The following is a 17737-nucleotide window of genomic DNA, read 5'->3' as shown; positions in this document are numbered from 1 at the left end:
GTCCACCTCTTAAGCATGATGTTGCGGGTTCGACGCCTGATCAATGGAGTGAGCTGAAGTGCATGGCGCTGAAGATTTGAATCTTTGAAATGCCCTGAGGTCTGACATATCAGGCAGAATGGTTTGCCATCACGTTCAACAAAAAATAGAAACTTTCCCACTCTGATAAAAACGTCCTGTGTTCATCTACATATTTCCGTTTTGCTGTGCATCTTTTCCCTGCCATTTCGAGAGCCCAATTGACACTAATAGTTTACTGGAATGTGTTTGCCCATCCTACTTTGTGGAATTTCACCACATGCGCTTTAGACCAAAATACCAAATTGAACTCAAGTGAAGCCAACACGCACAACCGCCCCCCCCCCCCACACACACACACACACAAATGTTGATATGAACATAAAAGGGCCGCATGAATCCAAGCAAAGAGCCGCATGCGGTTCAGGAATTGCGGCTTGGCCAAACCTGTACTATACAACTTTATTTGTATAAAATTTTCACAACAGCTGTCACACAAACAAAGCGGGAAAAAACGAAGACGTGCGTGTTCCGCCCACGCTGGATTTATTTGCACCTTTGAAAAGACACTGTATTGCCGCAGATGTGGCAAAGAGTACTTTTGGGCATCTGAGACGGAAGGATGTCCAAAGCATCACGTCACCTGCTCTGGTCGGCATGGTGGTGGGACGTTGAGGTCAACCGCTTTGGGGTTGGCTGAATCTTTGGTCGCAGGATGCCACACACTTGAAGACAGAAGCAGAAAAGCAGAGCTAAATGCAAAATGTACTCACCGGTGACTCCAATTTTTTCCCCCCCTGAAGAAATGGATGGACGGGTGGCCCCGGCTGGCCGGTGGGACTCTTGTTATTCTGACCCTTTTTAGTGCGCGTTTGGGGCAACAACCGTTTTTTGTGGCGCTCTCTTCTGGTTCAAGAGTGCCCTGCATGTGAATTTGCCTTTCCTGCCTTCTGATTGGATGAGCGCCGGTGTGACGCGGTGCCTCTGTCACCGTGGCGGGGGGTATACGTCGGCATCGGAGCGTCTGCCAACGTCTGAGACCGGCTGGCAGTGTATCGGAGGTGTCGAGTGCGGTGCCGCTGGAGCTCACTCACCAGCTGGTGTTAGGGCCACAGAATGAAGGCCAAAGAGAAGAATAGAAAGAGAACCAGAAACTTCTCCTCCAATTGTTTGATTTGTCTCTTCTGAGCTTCGATGAATTCTTTCAGCTCTTTGTTCCTCTAGGACGGACAAATGGAAAGTGGCCTTCAAAAGCCAGTAAGCGTGCAAGTAAGTGCCGGGCTGGCTTTGGGCCCTTACCTGTTGCGCGCTGTGCAGCAGATCCATTCTCTCTTGGAGGATGCAAGCGTCGCGCTCCCTCAACTCGCACATCAGGGCTCGCTTCCATTGGTCCACGGCGCTCCTAAGCTCTTCTCTCTGATCCGCCGTCAGCACGTCATTCACGCCAGCGTGGCTGGCTTTTTCGCCGTCCGTGGCAGGGCAGTCCCGCTGCGCTAGCGCCTTGTACAACATGGCCTCCAGCTCCAGGATCCTCTGGGCCGCAATCCTCGTCCATCAGTGGTCCGGCGGGAGATTTGAGGGCGGCTTACCTTATGAGCCTGGTCCATGGAACGCTTCCTGAAGTCCAACTCTTCATCCAGGTAGCCCTTCTGCTTACAGAACATATCCTAGCACAGCTCAAAGTCAGAATTGTTGGGGCACATTGCCGGAGTTCCCCTTGGCTGATGTCGCGTGTCTGTCTACCTTCTCACTTTCAATGTCCAACATCTACTGTTGAAGTGCTGACTTGGTCACTTTGATGTATTCTAACCACTGAGGAAAGGCTGCTGTCACATAAGCAGAATGCGAGAGCGTGCGTGGACGTGCGCGTTACCTTCTCGGCTAGGGTGAGAAGGGTCCTGGCGTGAATCACGACCACCTGCTCCTCGTTGGTGAGATTCTGCAAGAGCCCAAAGGCACAGCGTCAACAAGCTTCTTTCAGCGCAAAGCCTTCCAAAAGTCACATTTGAGCCGCCGAGTCTCGTGGAGTGCGAACATAAGGAGTTCGACATACACTTACGGCGTTATCGCCCAGGATGTCCAGCTTCTTCATCAGATCACTGATGACGATGTCCGGGGGAAAGGCGCAAGGAGCAATGTAAGGTGTTCTGGGACCTCGGGTTAAGGTTAGGGTTGCGAGGGACGCCTTACGTACGCTCACGCCCTCGGCCTCGCAGTAGATCTGCAAAGGGCTGAGGCCGTCTGGGAAACGGACTTGCAGAAACTTCAAGACGGGGGAGCGCCACTCCCTCTCCTGAAAGGCAGAGGCATGCATCCGTCCGTCCGTCCGTCTGTCACATCTCTGGCCTCAACACGCTTGTGCGAGTCTTCCCACCTCCAGCTCCAGGATGCGGAACTCAAGCAGTTCGTTTTGGTCTCGGATATCCTGGATGTGCTCTTTCAGACGCGCTTCTTCCGCCTCCATCCGCCTGACCTGAAAAGACAGTCAGACCTCATCTGCGGGGCTTCCCGACGGGTGTGACGCCAAGCGACTCCGCCCAGCGCCTTTCTTTCCGTCACCTTTTCGGCCAACTGCTGATTGCTCTGACGCAGCAGCTGCTTCTCCTCCACCCACTTGACATTCTAGAAGAGACAAACGCGTGGACAGCTTTGGAATGTTGTGTCATTTTCATCCACAAATTCTTTGGTTGACTGGAAAATGACATTTGCTTTTCTCCGCATTTTCCCAGCCACGTTCAGGGGGGGGGGGGTTGGTCCAGTAATGCCAGACGAATGAGTGACTGAAGAATGTAGCTATTTTGTCTGAGAAAAAGGTGTGCTCATTGATGAGCTTACCTGTCCTTGTTGCTTCAGCGCTGACTCCAGATCTGCTACTTTGCTTTGATAGTGACCCATTTCTACCATCAGCTTTTCTCTGGTCTGAAAGGAGGAGGAGGGAGGCTCCTCCTCCTCCTTTCAGACCAGAGAACACCCGAGGCTGGGTGAGAACGGGGAGGCTGCGACCCGGCCGGGGGTTGCGGGAAGGGGCGCCACCTTGATCTCCTTCTCGGCGTCGTAGTCCCCTCCGCTGGTCTGGGCGAGCAGAGCGTAGGCTCGTTGCAGCGCTTGATATTCTTGCGTCAGCTGGCGGTAGCGAAGCTCCGCCTCCTCATGCACACACCAATGCAACACAGCACTAGTACCAGAATCAGTCAGACCGGCGACAAAGCACCCGCGACGCAAAGACGAGTCCGATTCCAGGCTGAAGAGGAATGTTTGGCGCCAATACGCTGGCAGAAATGGCGGGCTACCTCTTCGGGTTCCGTGTCGGGGGTTCTGTCGGTGTGAAAAGACAAGGACGATCCGTCCGAGTCCACCAACACGTCTTCGTCGTAGCCGTAAAATGTTTCGATGACCTGCGGGCGCGGAAGCAAACATCTCTCTGAACAAACTGAAGCGACACCTCACGATGAATCGACGAGAGGAACGATAGCGAGAAAAAGGCCATTTCATCTTGCGCAACACCAAGCAGCCGCAAACAAACAGACTCACCTTGCAGGACCTCACGCTTTGTTCCTCCTCAGAGATTTTCGACGTCGGTATCGTAGCAGCAAATCTCTCTCCTGTCGACACAAATAATCCGCCTTTGAGATTCTTTGGATGCAAAGGGAACGAACGGCTCCGGCGCAGAAACAAACGCGACTCACAATGACATTTCTGACATGAGCTCCTGTCTCCAGAGCCTGAAAAACACGTCACCGGCGATGATTGGAGGGACGCTCGTCTTTTCCAAAAGTGACAACTACAGGGTGTGTCAGGGTTTTCCAGATTATCTTTATCGTATGATTATGTTGCTTTGACTTTGACTGCAACCTGTAATAAATAATATTATTTATCCCTTATTTATCCCTATCATAAGCGATAGCAACTTCCTACACAAAGTTGTAAAACACCCCTTGCTATGTTTTGACTAGAGGTCAAGGGCTTTCTCCATTCAATCCACGCTTACACCCACCCTGTTTCTCTTAATAAAAATGCTCGTGCAGGAGCCGAGAGTCAGACTTCATTCGTACAACGGATGGACTCTCCACCTGCAGGTGTCCAAAAGAACTTACTTGTCTCCCGTGTGGTTCTTCCAAAATAAGTTGGAGCGAGCGCAACTCTAACAGGGTGCATTTTGCCGCTAGCTGCCTACGGACAATGACGTCGCGCTCGCGGCTAATGGTTGACGGGCTGAGCAGCCGGGCGAGTCCGTCGTTTTCAGCGCACAGCGAGTGGCAAAGGCGCTGACAAAACGGGAGCTTTGAGCTGCTGAAAACGGCAAAACAAGTCTAAAGCGTGTTCAAACGCGTGCGCACAATGCTCCTGCTTGAAAGGTCGGAATTTAAGGGGCCAATCTTTTGGATGAAGGCCGCCGGCCAAGCTTTGGACGGAAAAGGTTTCCTGGCGACAGCGAGCGAGCGCGGCGCAGCCGTACGTGCACCGAGTCGCCTGCCTGAAGACCTTGGACAAGTCGTCGATGATGTGCCGCTGCTCCACAACTTGAAGGAACTCCATTTCACCGTCCTGCTGGCCGCAACCACGGTCCAGGTCATTGAGCGAACTAGGCCTTCTCTGTGGAACACAAATGCAGTGGACTCTGTTGGCACGCCGCCGTTGTCCACGTCGACTTACCAAGCTTGCCATCTCCTCGTTCTCCTGGGTGACAAAGCGCACTTTGTTTTCAAGGCGACACAGCACCAGCGAGAGTTCTTCATTCTTCCTGCTCAGGCGTTTGTTTTTGTACAGGAGTGGCAGAAACTGGCTTTCTGTTTCTCTCAGTCGCTTTAGCTGCAAGCATGAAGTGCAGGATGTGAAAGACGCACAACACGCGGGCCAGAACGTATCCATTCCTTTTGCATCTGTTTGAACGGAATCGTGGCATTGGCTCCCAATAAAAGACATCTACCAGGCAACCGACTCGCCGCGCCGCTCAACTAATAAGCAAGCGCAATGGGTGCCTCGCTGGATGGCGCGCATCAAACGTAGCGCAAACCTTCAAGCGTGCCGTCAATAAATTACCAGTTCATCGCGCTCTTCAGAAAGCAGGGCGTTTCGATCCTCCAGTTTCCTGATGACTGCGCTGAGCTCAGCGATTTTCAGATGAAACCGTCGCGTGTCCCGATCCTCCTGAGACTGAAAACGCCCCGCAACACACACACACAACCACTCGTTCAAAGTTCAAAACTGTTTTTGTGCTACCTTCCCCCAGCAACGAACTAAGTCATGCGTACTGCAAGTGTGTGATGAGGTGGCTTACGCTATGAAGAGGATTGCTAGTAGCGGCGTTCACCCCACTTCCAGGGTAGTTTAGGCCCGCCCTTTGGGAATCCCTCAGGGCAGCGATCTGCTGCTCGGCAGCCTGAGTCTGCAGCTGAAGGCGGTGGACGTGGCCGGCCCCAGGGCTTTATCCAAAACACTAACCGCTCTGTCTTTCAGCTTGATCTCATCCATCTGGATGTACAAACGGGGAGCGTTCAGGCAGGCGGGCAAACTCAGTTGCCAGAATTGTGACAAAAACAAAGAGAGCAACCGGCCAATTTTTTTCTTGAATCGACTAGAACACCTTTGCTGTGACAAAAGCGAAGCGAGCAACCGGACATTTTCTTCCTGTGAAATAGAATAGAATGCCTTAGGTGTCATTGCACTGCAGGTATACGACGAAATTGGGAACATAGCCACGCACCGCGCATCTGATCAGTCCTACCAGTCAGCGGATCTCCCTCTCGCAGTCTCTCTTGGTTCGGCTCAGCTCCTCCCGATGCTGGTGATGAGCCGATCGGAGCTCGGCCGCTCGGGACTGCCAGGCCTGCTGGGCCGCTGCCAGGGTTTCTTCCGCGCTCCTGGTGGAGGCGACACCGCTCGGTCTCCCGACACCGCCGCGTCTCCTCCACTTCCGCCAGCAAAGCGCCCCCGCTCCTCACCTGAGCAGACATTGCGCCACACCGGGCCGTTGAGACCGCAACGGAGCGCCGCTTACTTGGGACAAGCTACACAATACGGTAGCGGCCGCATCGGAGCCCGACGTGGCGTGCGGATAGTCAGACACGGATTGAGCGGATCACCTTGTCCATGGAGTCGTCCCTCAGGCTGAGGACCAAGGTATTCAGTCGCTGGATCTCTCCATCTTTGATTTTGATCACTCTCATCAGCTCCATTTCATACTGCCGCAGTAATGTCTCCCTGGTAACGGCTAACTCTTTCTGCTTCTCCTCATGGAGTTTGCTTTTGAGTTCCGTCATAGCGGCGGTGGCACGGTGGTGCTCCGCCCGCAGGTCCTGACTTCTCTGTCTCTCCAGACAGCTGACCTGACATGACTTAGACTTAGACAAACTTTATTGTCATCTTGTCTGCACACGGTGCATACAAAACGAAATTTCGTTGCATACGTCTTACAACAAAGTAGTGATATTGCAGTTGAATAGAAGTAACATATCCTATGAAAATATATTGTCAAACGCATCTCTTTCAATAAGGTGCCCCCGGCTTCCCGGTAACGGGTTTGTCTTAGCCGGGTTCGGAGATTCGTCCGTAATCTAACCACCAGAGTTAAATTAACTCCACCGGAATCAATCTAATTTCTGTACGACGCCAATCCCTCTCAAGTCACCCGAAGCTCGAGCCGAGTAACTCAATTCGAGGCAAGACTTCGAAGTGACCGCATCGTATTGATGGCTCCCCGCTAATGTTTGAAGTTCTTATGATGTTACGGATATTTTTAGATGTCTTTGTTAAGGCCTCAGTTAAGGCCGAAGTAAATGTTGATATGGATCCGTTCCACTTGGTCGCTCATGCAGCGAGCCGACCAACTTGTTTATTCGAAAGAGAATCGAATTAATAAAAGTGTGACAATAATAGCATTTAAGAAGAAAATTAATGCACTTTATATTATTAATTCTAACTTCTTATATGTAAATCTAGCACTTAACTGTCGGAGTGCTTCACCCCACTTGATTGCTTTAAAAAGAGTAACAACTTTCTTAAAACGAATAAAAATGTCTTACTCTATTTAGATTTGCCCAGTAATTAAGTTGGAAGGCAAGTCTATTTTTCGATCGTGTCCTGTTTAACTTTTGACGCGGCCCGACAAATTTAGGAACTGGGCCGCGCCCGACCGACAATCGAAATACTTTTATCCTTCACCAATTCTAATAATCTATTTTAACCATCGTCGTTATTTTATTTAGAGGAAGTACATTTTCAAACAAATTCACTTTTAACGAAATTCACTCTTCCCTTAAATATCTACGAAAGTTATTTAATTCTCTAACATGTTCGGAGTTACGTTTTACGCGGCCCGTCAAAAGGGGGAACGGGCCTGCGCCCTTCAAATAATTAAATTACTTTCAGTTCTACACCAAACTAATAATCCAATTTAAACACTTCCGTTAATTTATTCAGACGAAGCAAACTTTCAAATGAATTGAAATTCACTCGTGTCTCAAATAACTACGAAAGTTATTCAATTCTCTACAATTGTCTGATGTTACTTTTATTTATTACGGTCCTATGTTATACCATAATAACCCCCCGCACATTAATCAAATCGTCAAATCAACCCCAAACCATCGATTGCACATTCAGTACAAATCAGAGCACAACCAAGTAAATAATATACGAAACACATTTATTGAAGAAACATGAAATAGAATTACAAATCTCAATTACTCCAGAAACCGAACAATTTCACTCACTGATACCCGTGTTATTAAAATCATTCAATCCCAGAACAATTCGATTGCAAAACACAGTTCATGAAAGAGGGAAAAGGTAGATACCAGCTGCGTGCTATTTTTGGTGGAAGCAAAGTCGAGTGATCAATTCGATCTTACTTCTAAAATCCAAATTAGAGAAACAGGCTGGCCTCGAGGGGGCCGGCGGCCCGATGACTATTCCCCACTCTCGCTAAAATACATAAAAGTCGTTTTCCCTAACATAGTTTCTCCTGTAAAGTTGTCCAGTCCAATTTTTTGGAGTAAATCCAAGTTAATTTCGGACCAGCGATCCTGCGTCTCACACAAAGATCCCGGGACTCTGGAAAAATCTTGAAGCTCCTTCGGGCTTCTTCACGTATTCTTTGGGGGAAAAAGCCTCTTAGCTGCTCCTGCAGGACTTTTTATAGGCTTGTCTGGTACCTATATCCTCTCTATAGGGTAAGACCGCCTAGTTTCCCACGCCTTATAGATTTTGGTCAGTTTTCCCACGCTGTATAGGGTTTGGACAATTTTCCCACGCTCGTACACCTGCTGTCCTTCAGCAGATGTTTCCGCCTTGACCATGCATTACTTTCCACCAATGTACAGCTAGCCCCTGGTAAAGCCTTTCACTTCCCCTTTTCTTCACTTCCTGTTTCATGAAAATAACTTTTTAAAGTTACGCTTCAATTAACTCTGAAATAAAAATCCAAACCTTTGATCTATTTCTTTAAACAATTTATGTCACGCCACTATTCTCATAGTGGCGGGCCTCTTGACCAAATTGACTAACAATATTGCTTTAAGCTGTTACAGAATACATTTTTAGCCAAGCAAAGAAATCAAAAAGTAAAAATCACATTTGTGCTTCTCCAAACAATTTATGTCACGCCACTATTCTCATAGTGGCGGGCCTCTTGATCAAATTGACTAACAATATTGCTTTAAGCTGTTACAGAATACATTTTTAGCCAAGCAAAGAAATCAAAAAGTAAAAATCACATTTGTGCTTCCATGCGTGACTCACAATCCGACACCGTGTTCCTGTTTTATTTCTATTTTAACTAGTTTAGCTTATTGTGGCCCCTTTTTGGTCTCATGTTTTGGTCTGGCGCCATCTTTTGGACAAATTTGGAATTTCAGCTCTGCCAATTTATTCCTGTGAACAATCCATATTTTACCATTTGCACCACCTTTACCCCCCATGTTACATGACAATATATATACATATACTATATATATATATATATATATATATATATATATATATATATATATATATATATATATATATATATATATATATATATATATATATATATATATATATATATATAAGTACAAAGTGCAGCAGTGATAATTATGCAATAGTGCAAGTAGGCATAACAGTATTCAAGAGTGTGCAGAGGAATGCTAAACCATGTATTAAACTTCTATTTAAAGGGTTTATACAAGTTCAGTAAAGTTGGTAGTGCGAGATAGTGCAAGATAGAGGTCCGTAGTGTCATAAAGTACAGTTCTGTGAATGTTCAGTTTAGAGCTCAACAGTTCTAGTGTTCAACAGTCTGATGACAGCAGGGAAAAAGTTGTTGCAGAACCTGGTGGACCTGCAGCGGATGCTGCGAAACCTCTTCCCAGAGGGCAGCAGGGAGAACAGTCCATGGTGGGGGTGTGATGGGTCATGGATGATGTTACGGGCACGGGACATGCAGCGCTGAGATGAAATGTCCTGAATGGAGGGAAGAGGAACCCCTATGATCCTCTCTGCTGTCTTCACCACTCTCCTCACGTTCTTCCAATCGGAGGCGGTGCAGCCTCCACACCACACAGAGAGACAGCTTGTCAGAATGCTCTCTATGGTGCTCCTGTAGAACATCCTCGTGATGGGTGGGGGCAGGTGGGCTCTCCTCATCCTCCGCAGGAAGTACAAGCGCTTATGTGCCCTCTTGACCAGTGCCGTAGTGTTCATAGTCCAGGTGAGGTATTCTGTGATGTGGACCCCCAGGAATTTGGTGCTGCTGACCACCTCCACAGCTGAGCTGTTGATGATCAGTGGAGCGTGGTGAGGCTGTTTTTTCCTGATGATTTGTAGTCTGTAATCGCCCGTATGCCTTGCCACATACTCCTGTTGTTGTTGGCATCGTGGAAACGATCCTGAATTTTTCGACTGCGGTCTCGCTTCGCTACCCTGATGGCACGGTTCAAGTTGGCTCTCGCTGTCCTCAGTGTCTCCTTGTCGCCAGACTTGAAGGCAGAGTTCCGCGCTCGTAGCGTTTGACGTACCTCCTCAGTCATCCAGGGTCGTTGGTTGCCCCGGGTGATGATATTCTTAGTGGTGCTGACGTCCTCGGTGCATTTGTTGATGTAGGCTGACACAGTCATGGCGCTCGTAGCGTTTGACGTACCTCCTCAGTCATCCAGGGTCGTTGGTTGCCCCGGGTGATGATATTCTTAGTGGTGCTGACGTCCTCGCTGCATTTGTTGATGTAGGCTGACACAGTCATGGCACACGCATGTCAAATCTACATCGGGAAAACTGGGAGGGAGGGAGGGAGGGAGCCAGGCAGGCAGGCAGGCAGGGAGGCAGGCAGGGAGGCAGGCAGGCAGGCAGGGAGGCAGGCAGGCAGGCAGGCAGGGAGGCAGGCAGTGTCTGTCTGTTGAGGTTTTCACCTTGTTCTTCTCCTGCTGAAGTTCTAACTGGACGTCCATCAGTTTGGCTCTCAGCTCGTCATTGGCGGCCTGAAGGGCGCCCGTTCACTCCGCCTTGGCCCGCCCTGCCGGAGCTCGTTTGGACATCTCTTACTCGAGTCTCGCCCGGTCGTCAGTCAGAGATCACAACATTTGTACCTGGAGAGCACAAACGCAGCGCTGTTTTCCACTGGCTTCGGACTCAACTTCAATCGGCACCGTAACTTACAACATCATAAACATAGATCTAGCTTGACTTATTCATTGAATAAATGCATTTAGTTCTTCAAAACTGCATCACGCAACATAGCGTGACCGAGACGGCCGTTATCCACCTGCGTGAAGTTATTTGGTGAAATGAATGAGATGTTTATAACACCATCGTTCTGTCTCTATGTAGATGAAGGGAAATAATCGATTGCTGAAGGTCCAAAGGTGTTGTGATAAACAAATAAACATTTTAGTGATTAGTGACATATTTGTGATAAACATATTAGGCAGGATAATCACATATGTTAACTTGACTGCCCACACTGTATTTATTTATGGTTATTTGTTAAATCGAGTACTGTTAGACGTGAAATAGGAAGTGTTTCACATAAATGGACGACGAAAGGGGTGCTCACCATTATAGCTCCTGCTGGTCAATGATACGAGCCTCTTCTTGCAGTGGAAAACATACAGCCAACAAACACTGTGGAACCTAAAGGAATGAAATTAAACATTAACATTTAGCCTAAACCAACATTCACAAACGTAAATCTTTTTAAACACAATGAGTTGTACTTACCGTGTACGCTCTAGATGGTCCACTTGCAAGTAGAAAATAAAGATATTTCTGTTGATAATCGTCATGTTTGTATCCGTTGTCTCGCTCAAGGCCATTGCACCCACAGATTTGAATTTTGGCGAGAGTTCAGCCTATTGACGTCATTTCCGCGGTGTAATACCCGCATATCTGAAACGGCAAAGTTAAGAGTAGAGTTAAATAAAGTTTTTAATCAACGCAATAATTTACAACCGTTGACCAGTCGAAATAATTGTCAAAATTTGGCGTCTGTGGCTGGAAGCAGACGCCAAGTTCGACGTTCCTCCCAAACGCCGCACTCCCTCGCTTTTCAAGGCTACACAAAAAAAAACATATTTTCCAAAACAATGTGTTGTTATTACCTTGTCCGCTCTAGACGGTCAAGTTGCAAGCTGAAAAAAAAATTATTTGTCTTGTTAGTTGTCGTGTTACTAACCGCTGTGTCTTGTTTGCCAGCATTGCCGCTTTCCTACTTCCTGTTGCAAGTCACGCCCACGGATTATAATTTTGCCGTGAGTTCCGCCTATTTACGTCATGTCCTCGTCACATGACTGCGACATAATATAATCTAAAACTGTTTGTGCGGTATTGTGTTGTTCTGTGCGGTATTGTGTTATTCTGTGTGGCGTCGTGTTGTTCTGTGCGGCGTTGTGTTGTTCAGTACGGCGTCGTGTTGTTCAGTGCGGCATGGTGTAGTTCAGTGCGGCATGGTGTTGTTCAGTGCGGCATGGTGTTGATCAGTGCGGCAAGGTGTAGTTCAGTGCGGCATGGTGTTGTTCAGTGCGGCATGGTGTTGTTCAGTGCGGCATGGTGCTGTTCAGTGCGGCATTGTGTTGTTCAGTGCGGCATGTTGTTGTTCAGTGCGGCATGGTGTTGTTTAGTGCGGCATGGTGTTGTTCAGTGCGGCATGGTATTGTTCAGTGCGGCATGGTGTTGTTCAGTGCGGGATGGTGTTGTTCAGTGCGGGATGGTGTTGTTCAGTGCGGCATGGTGTTGTTCAGTGCGGGATGGTGTTGTTCAGTGCGGCATGGGTCAAATGTGACTTTTGGAAGGCTTTGCGCTGAAAGAAGCTTGTTGACGCTGTGCCTTTGGGCTCTTGCAGAATCTCACCAACGAGGAGCAGGTGGTCGTGATTCACGCCAGGACCCTTCTCACCCTAGCCGAGAAGGTAACGCGCACGTCCACGCACGCTCTCGCATTCTGCTTATGTGACAGCAGCCTTTCCTCAGTGGTTAGAATACATCAAAGTGACCAAGTCAGCACTTCAACAGTAGATGTTGGACATTGAAAGTGAGAAGGTAGACAGACACGCGACATCAGCCAAGGGGAACTCCGGCAATGTGCCCCAACAATTCTGACTTTGAGCTGTGCTAGGATATGTTCTGTAAGCAGAAGGGCTACCTGGATGAAGAGTTGGACTTCAGGAAGCGTTCCATGGACCAGGCTCATAAGGTAAGCCGCCCTCAAATCTCCCGCCGGACCACTGATGGACGAGGATTGCGGCCCAGAGGATCCTGGAGCTGGAGGCCATGTTGTACGAGGCGCTACCGCAGCGGGACTGCCCCGCCACGGACGGCGAAAAAGCCAGCCACGCTGGCGTGAATGACGTGCTGACGGCGGATCAGAGAGAAGAGCTTAGGAGCGCCGTGGACCAATGGAAGCGAGCCCTGATGTGCGAGTTGATGGAGCGCGACGCTTGCATCCTCCAAGAGAGAATGGATCTGCTGCACAGCGCGCAACAGGTAAGGGCCCAAAGCCAGCCCGGCACTTACTTGCACGCTTACTGGCTTTTGAAGGCCACTTTCCATTTGTCCGTCCTAGAGGAACAAAGAGCTGAAAGAATTCATCGAAGCTCAGAAGAGACAAATCAAACAATTGGAGGAGAAGTTTCTGTTTCTCTTTCTATTCTTCTCCTTGGCCTTCATTCTGTGGCCCTAACACCAGCTGGTGAGTGAGCTCCAGCGGCACCGCACTCGACACCTCCGATACACTGCCAGCCACTCAGACGTTGGCAGACGCTCCGATGCCGACGTATACCCCCCGCCACGGTGACAGAGGCACCGCGTCACACCGGCGCTCATCCAATCAGAAGGCAGGAAAGGCAAATTCGCATGCAGGGCACTCTTGAACCAGAAGAGAGCGCCACGAAAAACGGTTGTTGCCCCAAACGCGCACTAAAAAGGGTCAGAATAACAAGAGTCCCACCGGCCAGCCGGGGCCACCCGTCCATCCATTTCTTCAGTGGGGGGGAAAATTGGAGTCACCGGTGAGTACATTTTGCATTTAGCTCTGCTTTTCTGCTTCTGTCTTCAAGTGTGTGGCATCCTGCGACCAAAGATTCAGCCAACCCAAAAGCGGTTGACCTCAACTTCCCACCACCATGCCGACCAGAGCAGGTGACGTGATGCTTTGGACATCCTTCCGTCTCAGATGCCCAAAAGTACTCTTTGCCACATCTGCGGCAATACGGTGTCTTTTCAAAGGTGCAAATCAATCCAGCGTGGGCGGAACACGCACATCTTCGTTTTTTCCCGCTTTGTTTGTGTGACAGCTGTTGTGAAAATTTTATACAAATAAAGTTGTATAGTACAGGTTTGGCCAATTCCTGAACCGCATGCGGCTCTTTGCTTGGGTTCATGCGGCCCTTTTATGTTCATATCAACATTTGTGTGTGTGGGGGGGGGGGGGCGGTTGTGCCTGTTGGCTTCACTTGAGTTCAATTTGGTATTTTGGTCTAAAGCGCATGTGGTGAAATTCCACAAAGTAGGATGGGCAAACACATTCCAGTAAACTATTAGTGTCAATTGGGCTCTCGAAATGGCAGGGAAAAGATGCACAGCAAAACGGAAATATGTAGATGAACACAGGACGTTTTTATCAGAGTGGGAAAGTTTCTATTTTTTGTTGAACGTGATGGCAAACCATTCTGCCTGATATGTCAGACCTCAGCGCATTTCAAAGATTCAAATCTTCAGCGCCATGCACTTCAGCTCACTCCATTGATCAGGCGTCGAACCCGCAACATCATGCTTAAGAGGTGGACATGCTAACCAGTGTGCCATTATGTCAACGCATAATAACTAAGTCTACTGATCAAAACAGCGGTTACTATATGACGTCGCTACGTCGTGGTCAAGTGACGCAGACAAGACATCAATGGACGGACCTTCCTCCGAAATTAGAATCAGTAGGCAGAGTTAACTTGTTTAAAAGGGAGTGGGCAGAAGAAATATTTAATTTATTTAAATCTATTTTGAGTGCACACCATTATGCCAATGCATAACAACTGTAAATCTACTAAACAAAACAGCGGTTGCTATATGACATCTGCCACGTTGTGGTCACGTGACAGACGTGACGTCGATGGGCGAAACTTCCGCCGGAATTCAAATCCGCGGGGAGAGTTAACTTGTTTAAAAGGGAGTGGGCAGAAGAATTATTTAATTTATTCAAATCCATTTGGAGTGTGCGCCATTATGTCAATGCATAACAACTGTAAGTCTACTAAACAAAACAGCGGTTACTATATGACGTCTGCCACGTCGTGGTCACGTGACGCGGACGTGACGTCGACGCCTACTTTACATCCCACCGATCACAGGACCCCTTGGCTGCATAACCGCGCCCCCTTCCCAACCAATCGGATTTGCTATACGCGAAAACGACGCCAATGGGCGGGCTCTTCCGCCAGAATTTAAATCCGTGGGCGTGGCTCGCAACAGGAAGTAGGAAAATGGCGATGTTGACAAAGACACAGCGGATGGTAACATACGACTAACGAGAGAAATATTTTTATTTTCTGCTTGCAACTGGACCGTCCAGAGCGTACACGGTAAGTACAACTCATCGTTTTTAAAAAGAAGTACTTTTGTTGCCCTGAAAAGCGAGTGAGTGTGGCGTTTGGGGGGAACGTCGAATTTCGACGATTATTTCGACTGGTCAACGGTTGTAAATGATTGCGTTGATTAAAAACTTTATTTAACTCTACTCTTAACTTTGCCGTTTCAGATATGCGGGTATTACACCGCGGAAATGACGTCAATAGGCTGAACTGTCGCCAAAATTCAAATCTGTGGGCGCAATGGCCTCGAGCGAGACAACGGATACAAACACGACGACTATCAACAGAAATATCTTTATTTTCTGCTTGCAAGTGGACCGTCTAGAGCGTACACGGTAAGTACAACTCATCGTTTTTAAAAAGAAGTACTTTTGTTGCCCTGAAAAGCGAGTGAGTGTGGCGTTTGGGGGGAACGTCGAATTTCGACGATTATTTCGACTGGTCAACGGTTGTAAATGATTGCGTTGATTAAAAACTTTATTTAACTCTACTCTTAACTTTGCCGTTTCAGATATGCGGGTATTACACCGCGGAAATGACGTCAATAGGCTGAACTGTCGCCAAAATTCAAATCTGTGGGCGCAATGGCCTCGAGCGAGACAACGGATACAAACACGACGACTATCAACAGAAATATCTTTATTTTCTGCTTGCAAGTGGACCGTCTAGAGCGTACACGGTAAGTACAACTCATTAGGTTTAAAAAGATTTACGTTTGTGTAGTTTGCGTTGCGTTACATCTGTGAATGTTGGTTGAGGCTAAATAATGTTTAATTTCCTTCCTTAAGGTTCCACGGTGTTTGTTGGCTGTAAGTTTTCTACTGCAAGAAGAGGCTCGTATCATTGACCAGGAGCGAGCTACAAGTATCATTGACCAGGAGCGAGCTACAATGGTGAGTAGCCATAACATTTATGTTAAACACTTCCTATTTCATGTCTAACAGTACTTGATTTAACAAATAACCATAAATAAATACAGTGTGGGCACTGAAGTTAACATATGTGATTATACTGCCTAATCCGTCACCGAGTATATTGTTGCAAAGTAATATAAGATCCAAAGTTGTAATTCAGAATAGTTTTCAAAAGAAGGCCATTAGAATTATATACAAGTCTGATTACCCTGAACATAATAACAAGCTATTAATTAAATCACAAATTCTTCAATTCAAAGATTTGGTAGATTATCAGACAAATAATGTCTAACAGTAATTGATTTAACACATCACAATAAGTAGATTGAGTGTGGGCACTCTCAAGTTAACATATGTGATTATACTGCCTAATCTGTTACAGAGTATGTTGTTGCCAAGTAATGTAGAATAGATCCAAAGTAGTAATCCAGAATAGTTTTGAAAAGGCCATTAGAATAATAAACAAATCTGATTACCTTGAACATAGTAACAAGCTAAGTGTTTAATATGTCCTATGAAGTCAAAATTGGGCACCATCATGTGGTGAAATTTGGAATTGCATCACATCCAATTTTGCTTGGGAACAAACAGATTAAATAAATCTTAGTTTTGAATAAGCCACTCCTTCTCAAACAAGTAAACTCTGGCCATTTTGCGCAGTAGATGTTCTGTTAATATCTAGTATTTATACAAAGTCATAATTTAAATTGCTTTCAACCTTCATTCATCGGTTCAACCAACATTACTCGCTCTTATTACCAATTTGTATTGATTTGACTAAGCGTTTAATACTTCCCATCAGGTCTCAAGTCAAGATTTGGCAAAATACAATTTCAGCAAATCCAATTTTGCCAGGGAACAAAAATAGATGAAATAAACTAAATAAGTCTTCTTCCCATTAAATAAATCAGAAAAGTTTGTCTTGTAACCAGTCCTCTTCAAACAAGTAAAGTCTGCCCATTTTGTGCCGTAGATTTTGTGTCTATGCCTAGTATTTATACAAAATCATAATTTAAACGACTTCTTTCCTTCATTCACTTTGGAAATTTGGAATTGCAGCAAATCGAATTTTGCCAGGGAACAAAAATAGATCAATTAAACTAAATAAGTCTTCTTCCCATTAAATAAATTAAAAAAGTATGTCTTGTAACCAGTCCTTTTCAAACAAGTAAAGTCTGCCCATTTTGTGCCGTAGATTTTGTGTTTATGCCTAGTATTTATACAAAATCATAATTTAAAGGATTTCATTCCTTCATTCACTTTGGAAATTTGGAATTGCAGCACATCAAATTTTGCCTGGGAAGAAAAGTAGATTAAATAAATTTAATAAGTCTTACTACTTCCCATTAAATAAATTAAATACGTCTTACTTGTTCCCACTCCTTTTCAAAAAGTAGTTTAAAACGAGGGCCCTTCACTCAACCTTTAACCTCAACCCCGCACGTCACATTGTGTTGTATCTGTGAATGTTGGTTGTGGCCAAATGATAGTTTTCTTTCATTCGTTTAGGTTCCACGGTGTTTGTCGGCTATGTGTTTTCCACTGTCAGAAGGATGAAAATACAAAGTACAACGCTTGGACGTGGGCGAAGACGTCACCGGTGAGTCCTTCCTTCCTATTTATTTACCTTCTAGGTGTTAGAGGCTAAGTGTTAGAGGCTAAGTGTTAGATGCTAAGTGTTAGAGGCTAAGTGTTAAAGGCAACACAATACGAACAACACAACACAATACGAATAACTCAACACAATACGAACAAC

General features: G+C 46.8%; 1 protein-coding gene and 1 pseudogene across 1 annotated transcript; one reads left to right on the top strand and one right to left on the bottom strand.

The window, feature by feature from the left end:
- Positions 1-440: 440 nt before the first annotated feature.
- The window catches only part of LOC125985993 (janus kinase and microtubule-interacting protein 3-like), a 106128-nt pseudogene continuing 88831 nt past the window's right edge, over positions 441-17737 (bottom strand).
- LOC125985989 (janus kinase and microtubule-interacting protein 3-like) lies at positions 12394-13704 on the top strand. Its single transcript, XM_068648780.1, has 3 exons — positions 12394-12968; positions 13048-13173; positions 13541-13704. The coding sequence occupies exons 1-2, from the start codon at positions 12756-12758 to the stop codon at positions 13162-13164; spliced, it is 330 nt and encodes a 109-aa protein (XP_068504881.1). The 5' UTR covers positions 12394-12755; the 3' UTR covers positions 13165-13173; positions 13541-13704.

Source organism: Syngnathus scovelli, chromosome 18 (genome assembly GCF_024217435.2).
Source record: "Syngnathus scovelli strain Florida chromosome 18, RoL_Ssco_1.2, whole genome shotgun sequence".
In the NCBI taxonomy this organism is placed as follows: Eukaryota; Metazoa; Chordata; class Actinopteri; order Syngnathiformes; family Syngnathidae; genus Syngnathus; species Syngnathus scovelli.
The sequence above is the reverse complement of the archived record's forward strand: the minus strand, read 5'-3'. Positions and strand labels throughout refer to the sequence as shown.